The sequence below is a fragment of the Alligator sinensis genome, unplaced genomic scaffold (assembly GCF_000455745.1).
Source record: "Alligator sinensis unplaced genomic scaffold, ASM45574v1 scaffold68_1, whole genome shotgun sequence".
Lineage (NCBI taxonomy): Eukaryota > Metazoa > Chordata > Crocodylia > Alligatoridae > Alligator > Alligator sinensis.
This window is the reverse complement of record NW_005842728.1, coordinates 93695-117942: the sequence shown is the minus strand read 5'-3', so window position 1 is coordinate 117942 and position 24248 is coordinate 93695. Positions and strand designations below refer to the sequence as shown.

The following is a 24248-nucleotide window of genomic DNA, read 5'->3' as shown; positions in this document are numbered from 1 at the left end:
CCCCCACCAAACCCCCCCACCCCTCCAAACCCACACACTTTGCTGAATACTGGTCCAATTTAATGGGAACCATGGGATGAAACGTGGCAACGCTATGGCTCCTAGGATAAGCAGCATCCAATTACAAGTGGTACAACCAAGCTCTAAAACAGCGTCACTGCTCTTTTGCTAGGCAAGGAATTAGAGATCAGCTAATGGTTAAAATACTTCTCACAGAAAAGAGGCAACAAGGGCCACTAAGCTGTGCCACAGTGATAAGGCAGGCAGGCTTAGCTAGGAAGGAAGTCTGAAGAAATCTGATCCTCCCAGATCAAAGCAACAGCAAGTCTTAGAGAAAAAAGCAGCAGGTAGGTATATAAACTGATTTTAAATGTATCTGAAAATGCTCTTGTTCCAGTAAATATTATGCTTGAAAGATAGGTTTAAGACTTGATTACCATAGTCATTGCTCCCTGAACCATAAAGTAAAATGCTAGGTTTCTGCTGCTTTGGCAATCGCATTGTAACCACTAACCACCCAGGAGCTCATCTGAAAGTGAGAGAGAATTATGTGGTTCTCAAGCCAGGTAAGAACTAAAGACATCATATGGGATGTGTTCAATGAACTATCAGAAGGGCAGTTCTTCCAATAACTAACTTCCAAAAGGACATTTGTAATGAAGAGATACTAACCAATCCCATCCACAACTGCACTAAAACATCCTACTGGGATTTTGTCCACACGCACTTCTGACCCACACATACTCCGCAGGTTTTGGACAGCAAACCACTACTTAAGTACAATACATACTTCCACAAGCAATAAAAACTCCCATTCACGTATAGGGCTGCAATAGACTCTCTCTCAGTTTGTTTAGATGATTACTTTCTTTTACTAGGTATCACATGAGTGATGAATCCAGGCATTTTTACCAGAAATGGACAAGCAGTGCATGCTCTGTAGATCAAATCCATGCAATTCTAGGATTAGCCAGAAGGTGACACTCCAAGACCACTGTAACTGTATTGCTTCTTCACATTCACAAAACATGACAAAGCATTACACATTTACACTGAGCTTCAAAAACCAGAAGCAAAAAGTGAGCATAAATAAAATCTAGCTCATCCAATTTAAAGCCACATAAGATTCTCTGCATATTTGTATACAATACATGAAATCATTTGGTCCTTCCTGGCACATTAGCAGGTACTTATTAAAATACCCAAAAGTCTGACCTTGCACATATGAAATGCTTCTATATTTGAAGAGCTGGAAACAATCCAAGTCAAATAAGCCACCTACACCAAAAGGTATTCAACTCCATGCGTCACTGGGCACATCTACATGTGCGCTTTAATGCGCAATAGCCTATTTTAATAAGCATTATAGTGTCACGTAAAAACCACACTATGTAACGTGCATTAAAACAGGCTAACGTGCATTAAGCATCACTTAAAAACAATGGGTGTCTGTACATGAGTGCAGAAGTTACTCCGACACATTAATTACAACACATTGGATGCTGATACACGAGATGCTACAGCACTTTAAATAGAGCAGCTCTCGGAGTCATTCTAATTAAAGTGCCACCCTCAGCCCCCAAAGCATGTGTAAAAGTGCCCCATGCTCTTTAGTTAAAATTGAGAAATGCACATTAGGTTGTACCTCACAATGGAGAGTGCATCTACATGTGCATTAAATACACTTTAGTTGATTCAAATTGAATCTAGTACCTCCAAGCACTTGTACACGTGCTCCAGGGGTGGGAAGAGGTGGTGCTTTAATGAGAGCGGCTCCGAGACCTGCTTTAGTTCAAGCACCTCCACCACCATTTTGAAGCACAGGGACACAGATACATGAGACAGGAGGCTGGTGGAGTGTGGTAACTACCATGCTCCAGATGATTCAATCAAATCTGCAGACTCAATTAATCTGCAGTCTGCTATTACAGTGCACTGGAGCAGCCTCCATGCTTTTGTACAGGTACTAGGAAAATGATTTAAACGCACATTAACAAAAGGCCATGCTTTTAACATGATGCTTAATGTGCACTGGCCTATTTTAATGCGCATTAAGTAAAAAGCACATCTTTAAGTGACACTTTAATATGCATTAAAGTGCATGTGTCGATACATCCAGAGGTATTAGATTTAATGTACATTAAACTAAAGTATGTTAATGCACATATAGACGTGCCCACTGTGTCACAGTGCGACTTGCTCAGTTTGCATAATTTACAGATATAGTAGAGAGGCCCAGATACAGACAGACTGGAGACAGGTGAGCGTTGGGATGAAAAATTAGTCCAGTGGCAGGCAATGATTATTTCGGGCAGAGGGCTACTTACCCAGTTTTGGAAAGCTGTTGAGGGCCGCATGGGTAGTTCCTGCCCCTTGACAGGTGCCCCGCCCTCTGGTCACCATCTTGGGACCAATGTCCTACTGTCTTAGAACCAATGTGCCAGGGCTAGTGCCAGCAGGGCTCAGAGCGGGGCGCAGGCTGGCAGAGGTCTGTGGAGCCAGGCTGGGCTGCACCAGCAGGGAAGAGGGGGGAGCTGGCCTGGTTGCATAGAGCCACTGCTGACTGGGACCCTGTACTCCTGCTGCCCTATTCTGGGCCCCGCTGCCACTGGCCCTGGTACACTGGTGTGGGCCCCACGCCCCCGCTGGCTTCCATGCCCGCTCACTCTCGGTGCCCTCCTCTGCCCCGTGGTACAGGCAGGGGGCAGTGCACAGCCCCAACCCTGCACTTGCCAGCAGGGAACGAGCTGGTGCTGAGCGCAGGGGACAGGCATCCCCCCCCGCCCCATGGCCGGTGCTCCCTGATGCAGCTGCTCACAGCCTGCAAAGGGCCATCCTGAGCAGGCACAGGCAGCAGGAGGGGCCGCTTTTCCCCCGTGCTCAGCACCAGCTTGTAACCTGCCCCCACTGCCAGCCTGGGCCCCGCGTCGGCTACGGGCTTGCCTGTTGGAGCTGCACTGTGGCAGCAGCAGCTGCTGCCTCCTCGCTTGCTGCACTGGGTAGTGTTTGCTGCTGCTGCCCACCCGGAGCTCACACCATGGTAGGCTACAGTGCGGCTGCCACCACCGCCTGTGCTACACACCATGGGAGCTTCAGGAGGGCAGCAGCAGCAAACACTGCCCAGAATGGCAAGCAGGGGGGCTGTAGCTGCTCCCGCCAGGGCGCAGACCCAACGGGCGAGCCTAGAGCCAGCACAGGGCCCAGGCTGGCAGTGGGGGCGGGTTACATGCTGGTGCTGAGCATGGGGAAAAGTGGCCCCTCCCCTACCCCATGGCCAGCGGCGAGATGCTTTTCCCACATGCTCACCACCAGCTCATTCCCTGCCCACAGTCCTCCTCTGCCCCCACCCCCTGCCCTTTACCTGAGTTTCCCATACCAGTGCAGCTACAAGAAGCCACATGGTCCCAGGCTAGCTGGCGGGGCAGGGCCAGGCAGGCCCTGCTGTTGCAGGAGCCTGCCAGGGCTTCCTCTAGGTCCTACTGCTCCTGATTCCTGTCATCTTTGACAGGATCCAAAGGACAGATAAATATTAATCTTCTAAAAATTTTAGGGGCCCTGTGGGCCAGATAAAGTGGCCTAGCAGACCAGATTTGGCCCACCCCTGAATTAGCCACTGGCAGCCCAACAGTATAAGAATAATATCTTTTCAAGAACTAAATTAAAAAACTTTACATACCAGTTGGAGTCTCCAATGATACTGATGGTTTGGTCTGCATCAGAAGACCAAGTGATAGGTCGCTGAATCACCACTTGGCGAAGTGTGTAGACGTGATCCCCAGGGTCAGAAGTGTTGACAAAATACTCAAATACTCCAGTCTGGTCCGCAAAATTTGGAGCTTCACTAAAAGCTGGGTTACCTATTTGGAAAAAAAAAAAACAAAAAACAAAAAACCCAACCCTAAATCATTTAACTTGCATAACTAAAGCATTCAGTTTCCTTTCATTTCTGCCTGCACCATATTTTCATAAGTTCTCCTCCAAAGATTCTTCATCTGGATGATTTGTTTAAAAGCATGCATGCTCAAGAATTAGTATCACTAAAGAATTGAAGTCTGGTTTTATATCAGGCCTTTAAGTATGTAAATACAAGGTCATGCTAGAGGGATGAATTTGAGCATAAGTGATTCACAGGTGAAAAAGTTGGTGAGGTTTCTTATGAGCCAACAAACTCTGACCTTGTACTTCAATTTAAAAAAAAAGTTACACTTATAAACTGCCCCTACTAGGAGCAGGAGCTTGACTTCCCTTGGCTTAGACATACAAATCAAGTATTTAAAAACCAGTGGTCTCCACCCTTTTTAAAGTACAAGATCACTTCTTGAATTCAAGTGCAACCCAGGATCTATCATGTGCAACTCCCCACACACCAAGTCAGTCTGCGCAGAAGGGAAGGGGCAGGGGTGAGTGGGGCCCTGGCCGGGCTGGCTTGTGGGAGGATCAGAGCCTGAGCAGCTTGTTCAGGCACACCAAGTCTCCAGCCACTGTATGTACCCTGGCAAAGGCCCAGATGGCACATCCCCCCCCCCAATCGTTGCACCCTGAAACCAACTGCATCTGCCCTGGGAGCAGCTGCAGCCAGGCTCAGGACAAAATCTACTGCACAGCAGCAGCTGCCTCCACTGCACACAGATTGGGGGGGGCACACAAGCCCCCTGAGCCTCAATTAGGGAGTGTGCAGCAGCGGGAGCCGCCCCACACAACTAGATGAGTGGCCCTGGCTCCGATCCTCCAACCACCCGGCCCAGCCCGAGCCCCATTCACCCGGCAGTAGAGGGCACAGCAGGGCATGGAGGGGGATTGTCCCACTCACCTGGCCCAGCCCCAGTGGCAGGAGGTGTGGCTTAGTTCAGTGGTGATCAACTAGTCCATCGCAATAGACTGATTGGTGACCACTGATTTAAAGCATCATTTTAAAACATAATAGACATAGTAGGTACCATAGTAAAACATACCAGACATAGTAAGTTTCTGGTACCTGACAGCAGCACTCAAACCATGCCGCATTGCTTCACTCTATTAGAAGTAATGTAACAGTGTCCACACATGACTATGGATGGGCTAATTAACAACAATTAATGGAACTGAAAGGTTAGCTCACCCCATGTTAATTAGGAATCAGAATGACACTATGTCTTCTGGTATAGGAGACAGTTTGCATGGAGCAATGTGGCATGTAAAAAGCATGGTAAAAATCTTGTGTAAGAATGTTATTAAAACTGCATTTCACTACTTTGAGCAACTGAAGGGGGTAGCATTATCTGAAAAAGAAAAAGTGTAAGTTTTCGACTTTTTCACTATCAGTACTTCACATCCTTGGCAGTGACACCAGATGTAACCCAAGCACGAGAACCTCATGCCTGATGCAAGTGTGGCAGGAAAGTGTTAAATGTATGTTTGTACAAAATAAATTAACTCCCATCTGGCAACCAATCATTAGTCACAAGGTAGTATCTTCAACACTACACTGACTATTACCCGTCTTATTATTACCCATGGCAGAGGGAGTGGTACCTCACAGCCACGCAAAGACCTAATCAGGAGGAAAAAAACCTAAAACTAGGGGCGATTACTTGTGCAGGATATAAAATATGCTAGAAGATGCTTCCGCTTATTTTGTATAGTTCTTTGCATGATAGCCTCTCAGTCAAATTAAGAAGCACCAGCCACCATTTAAAAGCTTAACAGCAGCATAATTCATCACTTATGAGTAGAGGTGTGTGCACGGACACATATAGCTTAAAGTTCAGTTTGCTTAATTACTCAGTGTTAATGCATCCGAGTCCACCACTGTCTACAAACAAGCAGAGGCTAGGCTACAAATTTTAAAAGACGCATCATTCAGACTAGAGGAAACTAACTATATTAACAATTTGTCCTTCTGAGCAACTTAACTCAACTCCTCTACTCACAAAGATGGCAGCCCAGACCTCAAGGTATTAGAGCTAACTTACGGATATTGAAATCATCCTTGTAATTTGAAGGAAACGGCTGTGATGGGGGAGGTTCCCTGTGCATATACTTCTGGCCTGTCTTGAGGGTGGTTAGAGTATAGACTTCATCTACGTCCAGATTTAAAGTAAATGTTCCTTCAAAAACCTGAAATGAAAAAGGTACAATTAGAGAATCACAATCCTGCAGGATTCTCTTAAATGTGCAAGTTAAATACAAAAATCATACCATCTTGCCTCAGTGTCTGATAGTTCTGCAAGATTACCAAGATGTTTTGGGGGGGGAGGGGGAAGGGAGAGGGGTTCTTCCCCCATTACCTGAAACACAACCAAAAAGTGCTATACTATAGCATCCTGCAGACTATACTTGAAAGAGAAATATTCACGGCCCGAATTGTCCATTCAGGTTGGGAAAGACATTGGAATTGCAATGAGCAGTAAAAGCAGTACCTGGCAGCATAGAGATCTACCTGGAAACACTTGTTACAGCAGGGTTTAAGCAAGGTCACACACCCTGTGGAACTCTGCTTCTGAGAAGTTGGGCCATCAAGCACCCAGTTTGAAGAATTTCCTGCACACTCACATTCCCATTACTTTGATTGTAACAGATATACTAGTAACAGGGGTTCCTTTCCCCAGCACACTACCAATTCTAAATGTGTTAAAAGCCCATGCAGGTTTCAAAAGCCAGTAATTTTGGCAAAGAGTAGAGGTTGTGAAGTTAAGTGAATTATCTCCTGGCCAGAGAAAGGAGGCCTTGATCCTGCAAAACCCTAGTCAACTAGGAATGCAAAATTGTTGCTGTGCCAGGAACAAAGGCAGCTTTAAGCAAGGTTCATGGTAAAAGACTGAGGTTGACTGTAAACCTATTCCTTACGCTTCAAAGATACATGGCAAGAAAGACAAGGGTGTCTAGTAGGACACTGTCATGCTAATAAATCATTTACTTCTCTACTCAGGCCTTCTTGCTACAAACAGCAGAAGTGAATGACAAGGTAGTTGAGCAACATACTCTCAGTAGCAGAAATATCACCAGTCCTCCCTATTCTTACTCAGCACCTTCCTGTAGTAAAAAGCTAATTGTACTGTGTGTGGCCATGTCCATAGGCCAAATTTTGTTTATGTGCAGGAAGTTAAGTCCTGGGTAACCACACTTCATACCTTGTAAGTAAAGGTAACAATGCACATCTAGGCTACAAAGAACATTCGCTAGTGGCTCAAGCAAAACAGAAACATCAAGCGAACTGAGTCTTTAAAAGATCTTCATTTACAAACCAAATCTCTTCTAATCCCTAATAGTTATCTGGGACTAATAAGAAAAAGCAAAAGGTTCTTACAGAGAACTGATATTGATCAAGTAGTAATTAACCCACCTCTATAGGACCGAGTGGCTGGAACAGGGTGGAATTTGCAGATTCGAAATCAAGCTTCGAATACCATACTTGAAGTGCCTTTACTTTGCTCTGGGAAGAAACAAATGAAAATTGTAAGAAGATTTTTCTTAGGAAATGCTGAGGTTTTATAGTTTTGTTGCTCCAGTGAAAAGATGCTGGACCAACAGCCCAAAAAAAAAAAAAAAAAAAAAAAAAAAATCTTCTGCTGCTCAACAAAAAAGGTACAGTTTAGCAGAGTGATTCTCATGCAGCACCCCCAGATAGACTTATAACACACTTTGGAAAATGCCAGCTTTTCATTTTCAGTCTTTGACTACAGACAAATAAGTTCTTGCAAAAGAAAAACTGCAGTTCTGTTGCAAAGAACTCAAAAAGACCATAACTATGAATTTCTTTAAATATTGTTTTATCCTGTAAATCCTAATAGCATTAATAAGGCATGACATCCCATGGCACCTTCGACAGGATTTCAAAACACTACAAGGTGCCATGGCACCCTGGGGAGAATCACTGGGCTAGCCAGTGCAGCTCACACCTCCGTCTTGTTAGCGGATCTTTGCCCCATGTCAAAAAAGCCTTTCTAAAGAGTGGAATTCCTTCTGAGTCTACCATTAAATTCTTGGCTTCCATTTCACAGATGACAATGCACTGGTGTCAAGCATGAGAGCAGTTCCTACACCTGACAGCAGCTGGGTTAAGACCACTACATGCATTTCACCGAATCATTTGGACAGCAGATAAGTGGCAGGATTTGGTTACATTAGAATGATTAACAGAGTCAATTAGTATAATAAAAAATTGAAATGAAATGGTTTTGAACTGGCTCATATTCTGTCAACCATGTGGCAGATTAACTATTCTGTAATAAAGACCACAAGCCTTCAACAAGTCTTTTAATTAAAAATTACAGCAAATTCATAGAAGTATTTTACACTTTTCCTGAAAAAGTTACCTTATGGTTTGCCAAGCAACCTATATATGGTTAAAAGTAATTACTCGGTACATGCCCCAAGCAGGGCTGGGTTCCAGGAATAATGCACAAGTACTATCCGAAGTCTGTCATTTCATTATTACAGTTACAAGTAAGGCATTAAAAATCAAACCTATTAATACAACAGCCTGCTCAGCTGTGAAGGGGTAAAAAGAACCAACCCTACTAGAAATTAAAACCAAGTGTTTATAAACTGTTCCGGACACTGTGGATGTTAGTGGAGGCTACTGCTGTACTGTTCACATTTCACTCGAAAAGAGCTAACTCAACACACTCTTGAGGAAAGAGGTAGAGTATTTTCTCCATCAGGAAGAACTATTTGAACTCAAACACAGACTTCTACTCTTTAGCAGAATAGCTGCTATATGCGTAGCATCTAGCTGGGGGGGTGGGAAGGGATAAGTTAGGTCTACCTTGTGCAGATAACCTGAGGAACTAGCACTCAGAAATAAGCACCAATATTAGCTTTGCATAGAAACAAGAATCCCTACAACAACATAAAGCTCTATTCATGTTACTTGCCCATGAATATGCATCTGGAATGTATGCCATAGTTTTTTTGCCCAGATGCTCTAGAATTTTTCCCAATCAGTTACATCCACTACAAGACCCCCATATCTGCCTTTTAGTAATAACCACGTAACAGGCACTGAAAGACCATCAGCATCCAAAAAAGTTTGCCTACCTCCTCACTGTAAGGGTGAGCAGCTTCCAAAAGAGTTAAAGCTGTAGCATGGGTTGTCACCCACCTCTCAGCTTGACAAGTTAGCAAGTCCAAACCTGGGCAGATTCATAAGGACAGTAGAGGTGCTATAGTTTAAAACTGGATGGGAGACTGGGTTAGATGAACAGCGTGGACAAGTGTTTCACAGAGAAGAGGATCCATTTAATGTGTGGTTAACAGATATGTTAAGTGCATATTAATCAGTCCCACAGGGAAGGGAAAGTCTAACAAATATCTAGATCAATTGCAGGAAAATGGTTTTCAGCTGCACACCACTTAAGCTATTATCACAAAAAAAAAAAAGAAATTAAGAACAAATAGAATCCAACTTGCTGTTGGTAGGTGCTTCTAATATGTATTAAAAAATGCTCATCTTTCAGTACCAATATGTAGGGCCTTTGTCACTTAAATTAAAAAAAAAAAAAAGGTACCTCAACGGTAGCAGTAGTTGCTACATAAGCAAATCACTAGAACCCACCATCCACATACACAAAACACTATTCTATTTTTGTCATCTTTCTATAAGCACCTGGAGTACATACAGTTAATTATACATGGCAGCAACCTGAGTGCAAATCAAGAGTCAGTATGTCAATATGCTACTATTGAAAGTAATTACTTACAAAGGATCCTTTGAGGTAGAAAGTTGCTCTCTGAGATGACACACTGAAAGGAAGTAGTCGGGGCCTGATGCATTCAGAGTGGTTATGAGTCTGGAAGTAAAATGAATGACAACAAATCGATAAACAGCACTAAAAATTGATCATTTGCCAACTCTGATGAAAACCTTAAACTATCTGCCAAAAGGAAAAAACAATAGGAGTGCAACAAGGGATCAGTTACCAAAGCCTATTTGTTTCAAAGTTCAACGCTCTTCTGTAAGTATTGGAAGTTATATTATTGCTGGCCGATTTCTTTATTTGGTACACTGTTTAAAATGGCAAAAATGAAGTGGGAAATCATTCGTTGAACAAGTGTTCCACTGCACTATGTATTACAAGTGTGGGCTAACCTATATTTTAAGCACAATATCTAGATAACTACCTTTATTCAAGACAAACAAGAGAGCTTCTATCTGCTAGTATCATAACATTTTGCAAATACAGAATTTTCTGCATTACAATTTTCCCAAAATAAAACACTCGCTACAGCATAATTACTTTTTTAGAGTTACTTGAGAACATTACCATAGTTTCAATGATGATAGTAAGATTGCCTAGGCCATCGGTAAGAGCTACATAGCTGCCACCTTTTTCTAAGTGTCCATCCGCCTGCAGATAGGTCCAGCCTGGTTGGGTGAACTGGGTTGTATGTGCTGTGACAGTGGAAAGAAAGCATTAAAACTTAATCCCAGGTTCCATTTTGTAGTTTCCAATCCACAGTACGCTTTACTTTTTTGGTTTTTGGTGTTATTTTTTTTTTTTTTTTTTGGTGGGGGGATTTTTTTCCCCTAGTAACTGAACATTTTGCTACAAAGAAAAATTATTTGGTCTGTGGAGTCTAGCAAAAGATCTAGGTCAGGGTACTTCCATGATCTATCACTACGGGGAAGGGACAGGCTATGTAGGCCACCTGCTCCGGTGACCACTTCCCCAGGAACATGAAAAAATTATGGGTTGGTCAGAGTGGCCACTGGCTAAATATATATGTTGCATGCATGTAAAATGATATGCATTACACACACGCAAATTTCTATGATTGCAAAAAACAAGCACCACAAATTTAAAAATGGAAGAAAAACTATATCCTTTTTGAAATAAACATAAGAAGAAATAAAATCCAAGTCCAAAGACTCAGCTATTAAAAGGAGATCCTGGATCAAAGTACTGTCTTTAGAAAAAAAAAAGTATTGATTTTCTCAGGCAGCTGTAACTACTTTAGCCACAAAAGCTATAGCAATAGCCAAAGACATACTATAGTTTCATTTATTCACAAAAGTATAATAGATCAAAAAGGCTATGTACCTTTGTTTTCCTGCTCTAACTAGTTAAAAGGGTAATAGTCTTCCCAGTGCCAAGACAATTGATTTCATAGACATTCAGGCTGGAAGGGAACTTGAAAGATCAAATGAGTCCAGCCCCCTGCCCCAGGGGCAGGAACTCAGCAGGGATCATAGGATCCCAGCAAGATAAACATCCAGATTTTCAGAGTAGGTGCTTGAACCACCTCCAGCGGCAATCTATTCCAAACCTTGGGGGCTCGGACAGTAAAGTTCTTCCTTATGTCCAGCCTGAAATGGTCACAGAGGAGTTCGTGACCATTCGACCTCGTCATCCCTTGGGGCACTCTGGTGAACAGATGTTCCCCCAGATCTGGTAAGCACCCCTGTTATAGGTGGCCACCAGATCACCCCTGAGTCTGCATTTTCCAGGCTGAAGAGTCCCATGGCTCTCAGCCTTTCATAAGGTCTGCTTTCCTGACCTCTGATCACGCACGTAGCTCTCCTCTGTACCCTCTCAAACTTCTCCACATGCTTTTTGAATTGTGGAGCCCAAAACTGTACACAGTACTCCAGCTGTGGCCTCACCAAGGCCGAGTACAATGGGAGGATGACGTCCTGGGATTTGAGAAGCATCTATGGATACAAACAAGCGTTTTGCTTGCTTTACTAGCCGCAGTATCACATTGAAGGCTCATGTTCGTCTTGTGGTCAATCATGACCCCCAGTGCCTTTCATCTGTAGTGCTAGGCAGTGTAGTGCTGCCAAGCCTAGAAGGATGCTGCAGGTTTTTCTTCCCAAGGTGGAGAACCTTACATTTTTCAGTGCTAAAAGAGCATCAGGTTCTCATCCGCCCATTTCCTAAACCTGTCAAGGTCAGCCTAGATCACCCTCCTGTCTTCAGGTATGGATGCTTTGCCCCAAAGTTTGGTGTCATTGGCAAACTTGGCCAGTCCGCTTCTGATACCAATGTTCACATCATTAATGAAGATGTTAAATAGTATAGGCCCAAGGACAGAGCCCTGGGGGACCCCACTGGTCACAGGGCACCACAACAATTGACTTCCGTCAACCACCACCCTCTGGGTCCTACCACGGAGCCAATTCCCCAGGCAGCGGATCCTGGTGTGGCCGAGGCCATAGTTAGCCAGTTTTAATTGAATGTTTAATGAAATACAAGATGAAAATTACTAAACACCACAAAATAAAAGTACTTTGTACAAGGTTAATGTAGCCTTTTATACATAAACTGCATTGCCTCTATTTGCACCTAGCTGAATTTTTACCTGTGATCCAGATAGGAGGTTCTACTTTGTAATGGCCACTCCAGGGTTCTTGGGCAGTCATTAATCCGTTTCGACCAAAAGGCAACTTTTCATAATAACTGGCCACCAAATTCCAAGCAATGGTGCTGGAAAATAGATTTTTTTTTAAAGTCCAAAACAGATTTTATGCAATAAATTTAAAAACAGAGCACACATCTAAGAACTTCAGATGAAGAAGTTACAGACACTAGGAAGGGAACAACAGCAAGATTAACTCTGATCCAGGAAATGAGTGGGGTGCACAATATCTTAAATAAAAGTGATGCACAAGATAGGATATGCTGAAATTAGAAAAAGTGACTGCACACACTTACGCAGACATGTTCCCATTCACATAGTTTTGGTTCATGACCCGAGCCCAGCAGCCTGCACCCACTTCATCATTGAAAGTGCTGTAATCTTCCGAAGACCACAGTTTCTTCTTAGTCAACAAGGCTGCACCCACGGTTTTTGTACCGGGGTAATGAGCCCTGGATAACATTTATGGAAAAATGAGACGACATTTAACACATGGAAAACTTGAACCGCACCCAAACTGCCCAAAGTCTGATGACAGAACAATCTACAAATTCTATTCCAGGAAATCACCAAAACTAAAGCAACAAGGGACCTCTGGCAATAAATGATTTGACAATATCTAGCCATCTGCAGCAATATAAGACTGTTCCTAATGGCTAGTTGCAGACATGGAGGAGGAAAAAAAAAAGAAAAAGAAGAAATGGCATTTTAAACTCTGTATGCCTAGAGGAAGCATTGCGTTAGTTGGACCTAGTATGTCCAACATCTGTATAGATCAGGCACTTGAGTGGGGCTTTTTGGTGCTTTTACCTAATAGTTGAATCAGCTTTAGATAAAAAATGTGCCAAAAAGCCCCACTGAAGTGCTCGATCCATACAGGCGCTGCAGAGCCAGGTTAAACTAATGTGCTGCTTCTTCTGGTAAAGCATGTTTTTTTCCCCACCATGTCTATCAGGAGCCTAATATATTTTGTCTAGTTTTAAACTCTCACACCTACCCAGCAAAGTTTTCTCCTAGTTCGTAGCCTAAATAACTTCCTTTTATCCTCAAATTATTCTATGCTCCACCTTAAATAAATCTGAGTACTCATGCCTTTCATATAATTAGACTGTAAAAATCTGCACTGGGCATCTTCAAAGTCCCATATAGCACAATCTTCTCTTCCTGTTTAGGCTTTTCATTTTTCATAAACTGGTTCCATGAACTTTTTTTTAAAGTTTTCAAGTTAAAGCCACAATAAAAAGCATCAGGTCTGAGACAGGTGCAACAGGCAGAGGCTATAGAAAAATTAACGTGCTGGAAGCCTATAATTCTTTGTGAGGAGTTCTTCCTTTATTGCTAATGCAGATATCCTCTTTCAAAGGACTTGATCACAAACACATGGTGCTTTGGTTATCACTGACTCACTCTCGTATGTCAATCTTATAAAGTAAATCATTATCAAAAGGGTATTATCTCAGAAAATAAAAGATATTTCTTCTTCCAGCTGAGATAAGAGTAAGCAAAACCAGACTTTTAGTATCACCTTACTATCAACTTTGTTCCATTTACAGTGTGCGTACTGTCAGGAATCCATTTCTCTTGATTTCACTGGTCTGTGCTTAAATGAAACAGTTGCACCAGAAAATATACATTTTTTTTCCTCCCTGAGCTCTCAGGCTGCTTGTAGACAGCTTAGAAATAATGGGGAAAAAAAAAAGAAAAAAAAAAAAAAAAAAACACAACACAAACCCAAAACCCCACAATGTGCTTTACCAGTGGTACACTACTTCAACCTGGCATCTTATAGATAAGGCGCTTCAGTGGGGCTTTTTGGCACATTTAGCTAAAGCTGATTCAGTTAGATACTAGATAAAAGCACCAAAAAAGCCCCACTAGAGCACACAGTCTATACAGATGTTGGGCAATCTGGGTCTAACACGCTGCCTCTTCTGGGCATGTGCTGGGCTCAGCACAGGAGCACGCCAAGTTTAAAGTAAAGTGCTGGGTTTTGTTTGTTGTTGTTTGTGTTTGTTTTTTAAATGTCTGCAAGCCACCTCAGAGGTCAGTGAATTAACAGTGATGATGATGATAAGCATATGATTTGCTTCTCTTTAAGCATTTCTTATCCCCTGGATCTTCTGCGGTCTCTCTCTAACATGTAAATAACTCCACAAAGAGTAGAACATAGCTCAAGTGTTCAAGCCTCATTACTCCACAAGCTACTAGTTGGGTTTTTTGTTTTGTTTTATTTTTTAAATAGTTCCAGTAATTACCTGATTCACTCATATTCCTACTACAGTGTTAAAGAGTGCATTTCTTAAAACTAGTAGTACCAAACAAGGGTTCACTATTAGAGGAATCTGTATCCAATTAGATTTATATATGCCTTCAGTCTACTGACTCAATCATTATTTAAAACTTAGCTTGAGTTTCAGCCTTCTTTAAAAAGAAAAGAAAGAAAAAAAAAATTTTTGTACCCTGGCAGCTTAAGCCACCTTGACCTGAAAACAAGATGCATGATGTTAAAAGACAGGAGATACATCACAGCTAGCAAAGAACAAGTTTTCTTCCCAGAAAAAAGCAAGCCCATATTTTTCAGCTTGTTCTACATTTAGCAGCCTCTCCTGCTAGGGTTTCCAGTCTTAGAGTTACATGGCTTTTGTTTTACACGGGATGCATCCTTTGGCAGACCCAGTAAAAGAAAGAGTGGGCAAACCACAGTGCCCTGCAGCCATTTTCAGCTAGAACAGTTCCAGCCCCAGCTCTTTTGGGACCACTGCATCTGGTAGAGTTTAAAGTGCTGCAGAGAGCATACGCTGACCAATGCATCAGGAAAAAGCTATCAGCTCCCTGATGCCCTTCCACACCAGGAGATGGAAAGTAGCAGGGAATGTGTTTCCCAGGCTGAAGTTAAGAAGCTTTTTATAGCAAAATTCCTTCAATAGACTTCTAGACTTATTTTGGAGAAGAGAACTAGGGATATTTTACCTGGAAGAAGCAGTGGACTAGTGTCATGAATAGGCAATGGAGGTCAGCAGGTTTTGGGGAGAGACCAAGTAACAAGGGATAGGTGAGAGTGCCATATGGGACAACTCCTGGTATATTCAGAAACATTAGGTCAATGATTCAGAGAAGGAAGCCACTGCAGAGTGCCAATCAGATGTAGTGGAGACCAGCGATTAGAATAAATCGTCTTAGTATGTGGAATGGAAAGAATGAGGAAGGATATGAGAAGACAGAGGCCAATATGTAGGATACAGGAAGAGAGAAAAGAAAAAAAAGAGCCACATGGAGCATCATCAGAAGAAACATGTTTGGAAGTGCCATGCAGGAACAATACTGAATAATGCTCACAGCCATTTTATTAAATAAAATAAAAGCTGCTTTTCATTGTCTATTCTACTGCCATTGACAAAATTTTACTACTTCTTCCACATTTCAAATTTTCAAGCAAGAGCTAGATAGCAAATCCTGAATTTTAACTATACTAGACCTTTTGGTTCTATGTTCATATAGCACCAATAAATTAAAGTCCAGTTCAGTTCATCACTATCATTCCCATTTGCTATGGTAACAATACCAGTGTCCAACATATCCATGCATTTTTATGGTATAGCATTTATTTAACATGAAGTGTATTGTATATTGTATGCTATGGCGCAGTACAACTTCCGAATAAGGACAGTTCTTTGGGGCCTGACAAAGATGGGTCCAAGATATGTCAGAGACACTGACAATCAAGGCAGTCATTATTAGGAAACATTTCTCTATCCTGCTTGCCATAGTTATCATAAGAAAACTCTTTAAATCTTTAGCTTACTTTTGAATTACTTGATCCAACCCTCATTTTTCACATGGAAGAAAGAGGTTTTTTAGTTTCTCATCAAAATAGAAAAATGTCAGTTTAATTTTTTTAAGAATTCATTTTAATATTGACTGGGTCTATTATTAGGTAGACCCACAGAAGGGGATGATGATGAATTGCAGCTTTGCCAGGGCCGTGCCAACTTGACATCACAGCAAAGGAAAAGAGTCCCCTAGGCTTGTACAAACTGGGCACGTCTACATGAGATGTTTACTGCAGAGGTGCCTAATTAGCTCTGTAGTAAGCATCTTGGTATTTACATGTGCACAGCAACACAATGCAAATGTAGATACCAAGGGGGCTGGCTGGGCCATGAGGGTGCTTCACAATGTGGAGGCTGCTGCCTGCCACCCTCGTGACAAAGCCAGCCCCTCTGAAGCACGCTGAGCTGGGCCAGAGCAGCCTGACACAGACCACTGAGGCCCCTGCCACTTGGGGCTGTTCCAACTCAGCTCAACATGTTGTGGTCCCAGACACACACTGAAATATGGCACCCGAGAACAATTAACTGTACTGTGCATTGGAGTTTATTGCTGCATGCTAACAGCACATGTAGATGCACCCATTTATTCCACTTGCACACCTAATAAGTGGACCTCAGGTACAAATGGGCAATTCTGCTCCATTCTACTGAAGTCCCTCAACTTCCATTAGTGCTTCTGTAACACAAACCTCTGACCCTTGAGTCCCAAAATCAGCCAAAGTGGTATTAATATACGAGTTGGGTAGATCCTCTTTCTGGCTGATTTTATGACTCAAAGTCATAGGTTTGTGTTACAGGGGCAGAGGCACTAATGGAAGTTGAGGGACTTGAATAGGATGGAACAGAATTGCACTTAAGTGCCTAAGTCCACCTAAACACCCAATAGGTGCAACAAAACTATGGCCCTTAGTGCAGCCTGGGCACTCAACTAGCGAACCAGAGATAGAATTTGCCACATTTGCATAAAATTTCTTCCCTGGAGTTACCTCACCATCAAGTCTCCATTTGCAAAAAACTTTCTAGATTTCCTTCTTCTCTCTCTCACAATTTAAGGGTTTTTTTTTCCTTCCCTAAAATGAGTTTGCTTAAGAGTTATGTACAGGGATACAGAGGGAACTCTTCCTCCCACAGATGTACTTCAGCAGATTCACCTGCCTCTCAATACTACATACAAATGCAGGCCTCAAACATGAATAAAGTATGCAAACTGGAAGATCCCAATAAGCCAAGCTAAGAGGAGAAGAGTTAAAAGCATCAGTAATTAGATAAGCATCAGATATTACAAGGCTATATTCAAAACTTCCAATTTAGATTACTGCTTCTGTGAAAAGCACACAAGCATCCAATTTAATCTAGTACTAAGAAAATCAAGTCAGGCAGTTTCATGGGCTTTTATCAGATTCTACCCAAATAAACTTCACTTACTTAACAAAATTAGTACTGAGAATCAGCAAGTTGATTTAAAATCAGGCACCACTTTGCTGAATTATAACTAGCCACAGGATTTAAAATTCACTTCAAACACAAACAGTTTTTATCAGGGCAGCCCTGTATGGAAGCTATAAGTAGCAGAATGTCTGCAAGGCAAGAGCTGAAGTTCTTTTTGTGCACCTACTCCAGCAGTCCAAAACAGTCAAGGCAACCAAAGGAGTCTGACTTACAGTCAAGGCAAGTGTTTAACTTTAGAGTCTCTCAACAGTAAGTTGCTGCTCTCCCAGAACAAACCATGAGTATACTGATGTTCAGACTTTTTCTCCCAGAGTAAAAAGAGCCACTCTAGGAGAAAAACCAGGGAATAACTAGGGTTACAAATCATTCCCAGGCAAGTTTCTCTTGGGAGAGCAAATGAATATGGCACTTCTGTCAGAAGAGAACAAAGTCCTTCAGCATCGCCTCCCCACTCCTCATGGAGACTGTGTTGCTTGCAGGAAGCACAACACGTCCCCTTCAGAGGCCCCACTTTGTTCTGCAGGGAAACATAGATTAACCATAGGCAGTCTGGGTCAGCCAGCAAGGGCTGCTCTATTCACTGCTGCCATCAGTCACCAGAAGACTAAAGAAGCCTCCAGAGATGTGTGCACAGTGTCAGCACTGTGAGCTCTCCACTTACCAGGGCCTCAGACGACAAATGTCGGTACACATAACTCTGGGTAAGTTTTTCAACCAGAAGAACAAACCTGGGAGAATTCTCCCAGATTATTTGAAAGTGTGTACAGAACCAGTGTATTTCATTGATGCGGGCAATTACCTCCCTGTACCAGACTTTGCTAAAACTAAAAACTGACTTGAAAAGGCTGCATTAACCAAACCAAAAAGAACCCTCCCCATTTAGTGTCAGACAGTTTAAGAAAGCCAAGCCTCTCAACAAACCACTCCAAGATTTTATATGAAAAACATAATAAAGATCAGAGCTCGCCACCAAGAAAGCATCTTAAAGGAAAAAAAAAATGAAATGCCCTACCCTATAATATCGACCACTCTGTGGAGCTCAGAGTCAAACAGTATGGCAATGGAAATTGGTTCCCACAGTCTATCGCTGGCTATGATCCTCACATGCTGTAGATCATGTTTATCCAAGGTGTATCTTAAGAGCTTTAGAAAGAGAGAAAGGAAGAAGTAGAAGGGGAAAAGGAGAAAGATTTTTTTTTTTTTTTAATTATCAGCATTATAAGCAACAACAGAAAGCAATTTTTCCTTTGTTACTAACTGGACTTTAAAAACTCATACATGTACCACAACACACCATATTCATATTCTCCCTCTTCCTGTTAAACCGAGACAAAGAACAAGAGTTATTTTTTAAGTACATCACACTCTTGGTATAATACCAAAAAGAAAGGTGTCTTAAGAGCAAGATGTTCTACCAGTGCATCAAATCCTAAACTATTGGATACAAGGGAGGGAAAACAAAAAACATTGTTCTTGATCTCTCACAGAGTCCACATAACATTAAACAAAGACAAAGCACACTATACATCATGACATAACCTATTTGCAGATCAGCCATTTACAAAAATGTTAGTACTTTGAGCATTACAAGGCCAACATGCAGAAGGATAGAATAAAATCTGAATATACAACCTTACTAAAAGTAGAGACTGTTCTTGTGCTAATCAGTTAGCTATTTCAGTTTTAAAAAGTTCAAGAAAGAACAGTTCAAACTAGATGGCAAAAATTTCCAGTTTCCAGTCTCAACTGTGCCACTAACCTAGTCTGGTCTTGGACAAGCCATTTAACTACCTTGTAGCTGGAAAAAAGACAGGAAAAACAATACTTTCCCATCTCACAGGATGAAAAATGATGATTAGCTGGACCTGATCTTCAAACTAGACATGAATTATGAACATAACACTGAAAGGAATGATCTGGACCAGGGGCAGGCAACCTTTTCCAGTTGTGGGCTTGAATAAGAACCTACAAGTCAAAGGCAGAACAGGGAGAGAACCCACAGCACGTGTTTGTCTCCATTGCCAAATGCTGCCCAACCTCCACATCCAAAAGTCTCAATCCAATGGTCCCAGGGCCAGATCCACCCCACAGGCCATAGGTAGCCAAACCCAAACCTGGGCCATGAAGTCCAGTCCCATGAGTTCACTGGCAACCATTTACCCAACGAACTCCCAGAATCACCACTTCAAAGCCTCATCTGCAGCTACAACACAACGCTAGAAACATCAAGACACACAATTCCACATAATCAAGACAACTGCCAAACCACAAGTTTCTGTCCAAGCATACCATTTCTTGTACGGGCTTTTCCAATTAGAGCCTAGAAGAGATTCAGGTTCTTTACCCCTACCACTTTGCTTGGAACACTATTGCTGAACATTACTACTCTGCCTGGGAACAGCTAGAGATCTTCTTCCAATCTAAATTTATTTGTAGCCAGTTTGTAATGATTGGTCTTGTGCCAACACTGCTTTCCCAACCTAAAAAAAGCTCTTCTCCTTAATATTCATCCTATGAATATACTTCTAAAGGAGGAATCTCACCTCTCAATATCAGGTTTGCTGAACAAAACAAGCTAAACTGCTTTAATCTTCTTTTATAAGAGGTCTCCATGCTCTTCTCCATCTTACATGACCTTTCTGTGTACTTCTTCTAGTTGAAAAGAAAAAGCTCTCTCTATTTGATCATGGGTAAACCAGAAAAAACCAGTTCCAACTACATTACAAAATATACCCATTGAATGACTACAGTCAGACTGTCATTATGAGTGCATAAAATCCAGGTTTGATGATAGAAAACTCCTTGAACAACCCCTTCCTCCTTACTGACAACACACCATACTATTATTAATGGATAACAAGTATCAGATGAGAGGACAGATGATGATCTGGTTTCAACAGCCCAATTCTGTGACCGTTTCCTTCAACAGGGCTTCAAGCTTTAATATTTTTCCCCAGAAACAAACTTCTTGGTTTTTTTATTTTTAAAGACAATTTTTATTAAAAAAAAAAATTATCAAAATTTGATAAGAGAAGCACCACATATTCACACTGCTTTAGAGAGACAGGTGTTCAACCTCTGGCCTGCAGGACCATGTCATCTAGGCCATGGGGCTCCCCGTGGGTCCAAAAATGTGGTGACAGGAGAGCAGTGGCACCACTCCCCAGCCTACCAAGTCTCCAGATCTATGGGGAGCCTCAGGCCCTACATGCTAGATCTGGCACCCAATCCTGATGCAAAGGGCCAGTACCAGGACCCAGGGCCCCAGCTCAGTGTCAAGGGCTGGGAGAGGGCAGTGCCAGACACTTCCCCCCCCCGGGCCCAATCCTCACGCGCAGAGCACGGAAGGGGTGGTGCCAGGTCCCAGGCTCTAGTCTAGCCTGCAGATAGGCTCTGGGCCACTCATCTGCCCCATGGGGCTGAAACACTGAGCGCCACTACTTTAAAGCATTCTTGAAAGCTAATCATTTTTCCTTTCTATAAAATTTCTCTTTTTGGAAGAGCTGAGGCTTCTAACAGTAAAATTAGCACATAATGCTGCAAGAAAAGCTTCTGCCTAGTATGTTTGCCCTGTTACGCAAGGCAAACAAAACTATGTACCCTAAACACATGACACTGGGTTTCAAAGCAGGACCCAGATAGTCTAGAGGCATACAAAAAAGTCAGAATTTACAAACACTCAGGCAAAAAATAGATGGACACTTGGAGAAAAAAAAAAAAAAAAAAAAGATGGGAGGCAGTAGTGAAAATGCACTTATCCAAATGGAATAAAATCAGTTGTGCCTCTCTAAATACAAGATTTATTATACTTACTATTTAGCTGAATTCTACACTTCATTTTGGTGGAGCTTGTAAGCATTAATGTTAAGCCAACCAATAGAAAAAAAAAGCTGAATGACATTTTCTAGGAGTTATGCTGTTTTGTTGGACAGCTCAGTATGAGCTGCTCAGATGAGAAACAGTGATTCTGCACGTACATGCTCTAAGAAAATCACTATGTTTAGCTGAAAGAATGCTGTGACAGCTCTTCAAGAACAACTCTAAAATGCTGAACCTCAAAGCACCAACGTGGGGGAGGTGGGGAAATCTTCAAATTGCCCACTACAGATATACTTCAGCTTCTTACACCAAGTGTGGACTGGGCAAGGGAAAATAATATGTAGTGGATCTGGAAATAAGTTTAGAGATGCCCCATAGCCAGAGTGGAGTTATGTATGGTCCGGCAAGACAAGACACTGGTCACAAAGGCAAAAGACGACAGTGACAATGATACAAAGGGCAAAGCAACACAGCACGGGAAAGGCTAATTACTTAATATATTTCAAAGCCAAAACCAAATCGGCCATCTTCAGCAACTCCTATGACTGTTCATAAAACAAATGTTTGCACTCCATGGTTCCATTTCAACAGACAGCCAGAAAGGAAAGGGGACTTTGTAAGAGGGACAATCAGAGGACGACACTAGATAAAAAATGAGGACAGTTGACTAAGCCATGAATAAAAACTTTACGGACAGGAAAGAAAAAGGAAGCATTTAAAAAAAAAAAAAAAAAAAAAAAAAAAAAAAAAAAAAAAATTTTGGAAAAAAAAAAAAAAAAAAAAAAAAGATTCTGGACAAGAAGCAAATTTGGCAAGAAACTAGATACAGGAATAGATGTAAATGGTAACTGAAAATGCACTGAAGCTGGAAGCTTGAAGACCAGAATACCAGATGGTAATGAACATGCTACTATTTCTGGACTATTAAAATCTATAAACAAATCACAGTAGGCCTCAGAATCAACACTGAGCAAGAAGATGTGAAGTGCTTGTTTTTTGCCTCCTTTCTATCACCAGTGTAAAAACTTTTACTTAATAGAAGCAATAAAACATTTCTCAAAAACTGTCAAGTTAATTTAAATCTTGAAATTCCACAACTAAACAAAAGAAGTGTTATGAAGCTGATAGTGAAGTTGGTGTAATGGGGTTACTTCTTGATCATCTACGCAGATTATTAGTGTTAAATGAAAGCAAGAAAGGCTTACTCAACACATACAGCACTGAGATGCTTCTCTTCAGAAGACTTGCTGTCCAAGAGAAAATATTTACATTTAACATCAGATGCATCCCTGCCTACCACACATATAGGAGTAAGATTTTCTTCCCAACCCTCACTATTTTCTTCATTTTAAAGAGAAGCCTTTTAAAAATTCTAACTCCTGTACCAAATCAGGAGATTGAGAATTAAGAAAAAGCTCTCTCAAATCTTAGAATGGCACACTACAGACCGAACACACACACTTTTCAACAAGAAGCTTAATAAAACAGAGATCAGGAAGAGACAATCAAAAGTGAGAATGGGAGAGACCCAGGTGTGAACAGCAAAAAAGTGACAAAAGGATTAAGCAAACAGACATTGTCAGTACATTTACACTGGGCATACACTATAGGTCTTTAAAATAAGTTTAAAAGAAAAAATAGAGGTTTGAGAAAGCAAAGTGTCCCAAGAAAGTAACGACAGAGGAATGGCATCAAACTACCAACAGAATCAAGGCTTAAGGAATGCTTTGGAAGAGGATGAGTGGCTTAAAAAAGGGGATTCAGGGTTTTTTGTGAAGATAACCAAAAACGTTGCAAGGCTGAGCGTACCAAGGGTAAAAGTCCAAACTCAATTTAAACTCATTTCCAAATACCATGTTCAGATTTAGAAGCTTCTCCGACTTTTAGGATGCATGGCAAGTTGGGGGGTTGTCCTAACTTTATGGGGGGTTGGGGGACAGCTAACCAAAGCCAGTTCTTGAATTTTAGACTCAAAATAAATGATCGTTTTTAATAGTGACCCTGACTAAAATGGACTGAAAAAACAGTGGAAGAGGGAATAGTAGTCAGCAATGATTGTAGTGCTGGAATACCAAATTTGACTCTGGTTAACCTAGGATAACTCAATTTTTCTTATTCAGTTTTTTTAAAAAAACAAAAAGGTAAAGGCTAATCTATAGAAGTGAAGTGTTCTGTATAACATTGTTCCACTCTGCTCCCACACTTACCCTACTATCTGAACAGCATCATTAAGATAGGGATCAACTAGCATGGCCCTTGAAATGTTCCAATTTCCATCCGCAGCGATGATGCCAATGTTCTTTAAGCCCACTCTGTCCAAAGTATGGCGAAGCACCTTAGTAACAGATAATACACTTAAAGTACAGCTTTCAACCACATTTATATGTTTAAATATAAAATTTAAAAAACAATTAAAATGGGACTATTTGCCTTCTGAGCCAGATGAATCAAACAGGGTTTTTGCTGTTAAGCAGGGAGAAAGTGGAGATCAGTAGCGTTACAGATTTTCACGAGCATTCGTTTTAAACACAGAACATGTACCTTGAATATTCAGAAAACTATTGCATAATCAGATGTGTCCACTCATAAAAGCTTCCTCATGGTTTCCAGTATTATTGACACATACATAAATCCACACGCATGCCTATGCTTTGTCCAATGAATATATTGGCTTAGTGGGAATTTGGTTTCATCTAAAAAGAGGACTTGGCAATATCAGTAGTCAGAAAATAAATAATCTCTTGGGTATGAGAGTGGTTGACTCCCAAAGGAAACAGGTCACTAGAGATTTGTCACAGTCAATCCTCCTGC

At 41.7% G+C, this 24248-nt stretch overlaps 1 protein-coding gene across 1 annotated transcript in view; it reads right to left on the bottom strand.

The window, feature by feature from the left end:
- GALC (galactosylceramidase) overlaps positions 1-24248 on the bottom strand; it is a 56124-nt gene that overhangs the window by 9952 nt on the left and 21924 nt on the right. Inside the window, exons 7-14 of the mRNA XM_006034347.3 lie at positions 23645-23772; positions 12636-12791; positions 12283-12407; positions 10245-10372; positions 9681-9770; positions 7322-7411; positions 5952-6096; positions 3677-3857 (exon numbers count right to left, since the gene is read on the bottom strand). Coding sequence (XP_006034409.1) covers positions 3677-3857; positions 5952-6096; positions 7322-7411; positions 9681-9770; positions 10245-10372; positions 12283-12407; positions 12636-12791; positions 23645-23772 — 1043 coding nt within the window. The remainder of the gene's footprint in view (positions 1-3676; positions 3858-5951; positions 6097-7321; positions 7412-9680; positions 9771-10244; positions 10373-12282; positions 12408-12635; positions 12792-23644; positions 23773-24248) is intronic.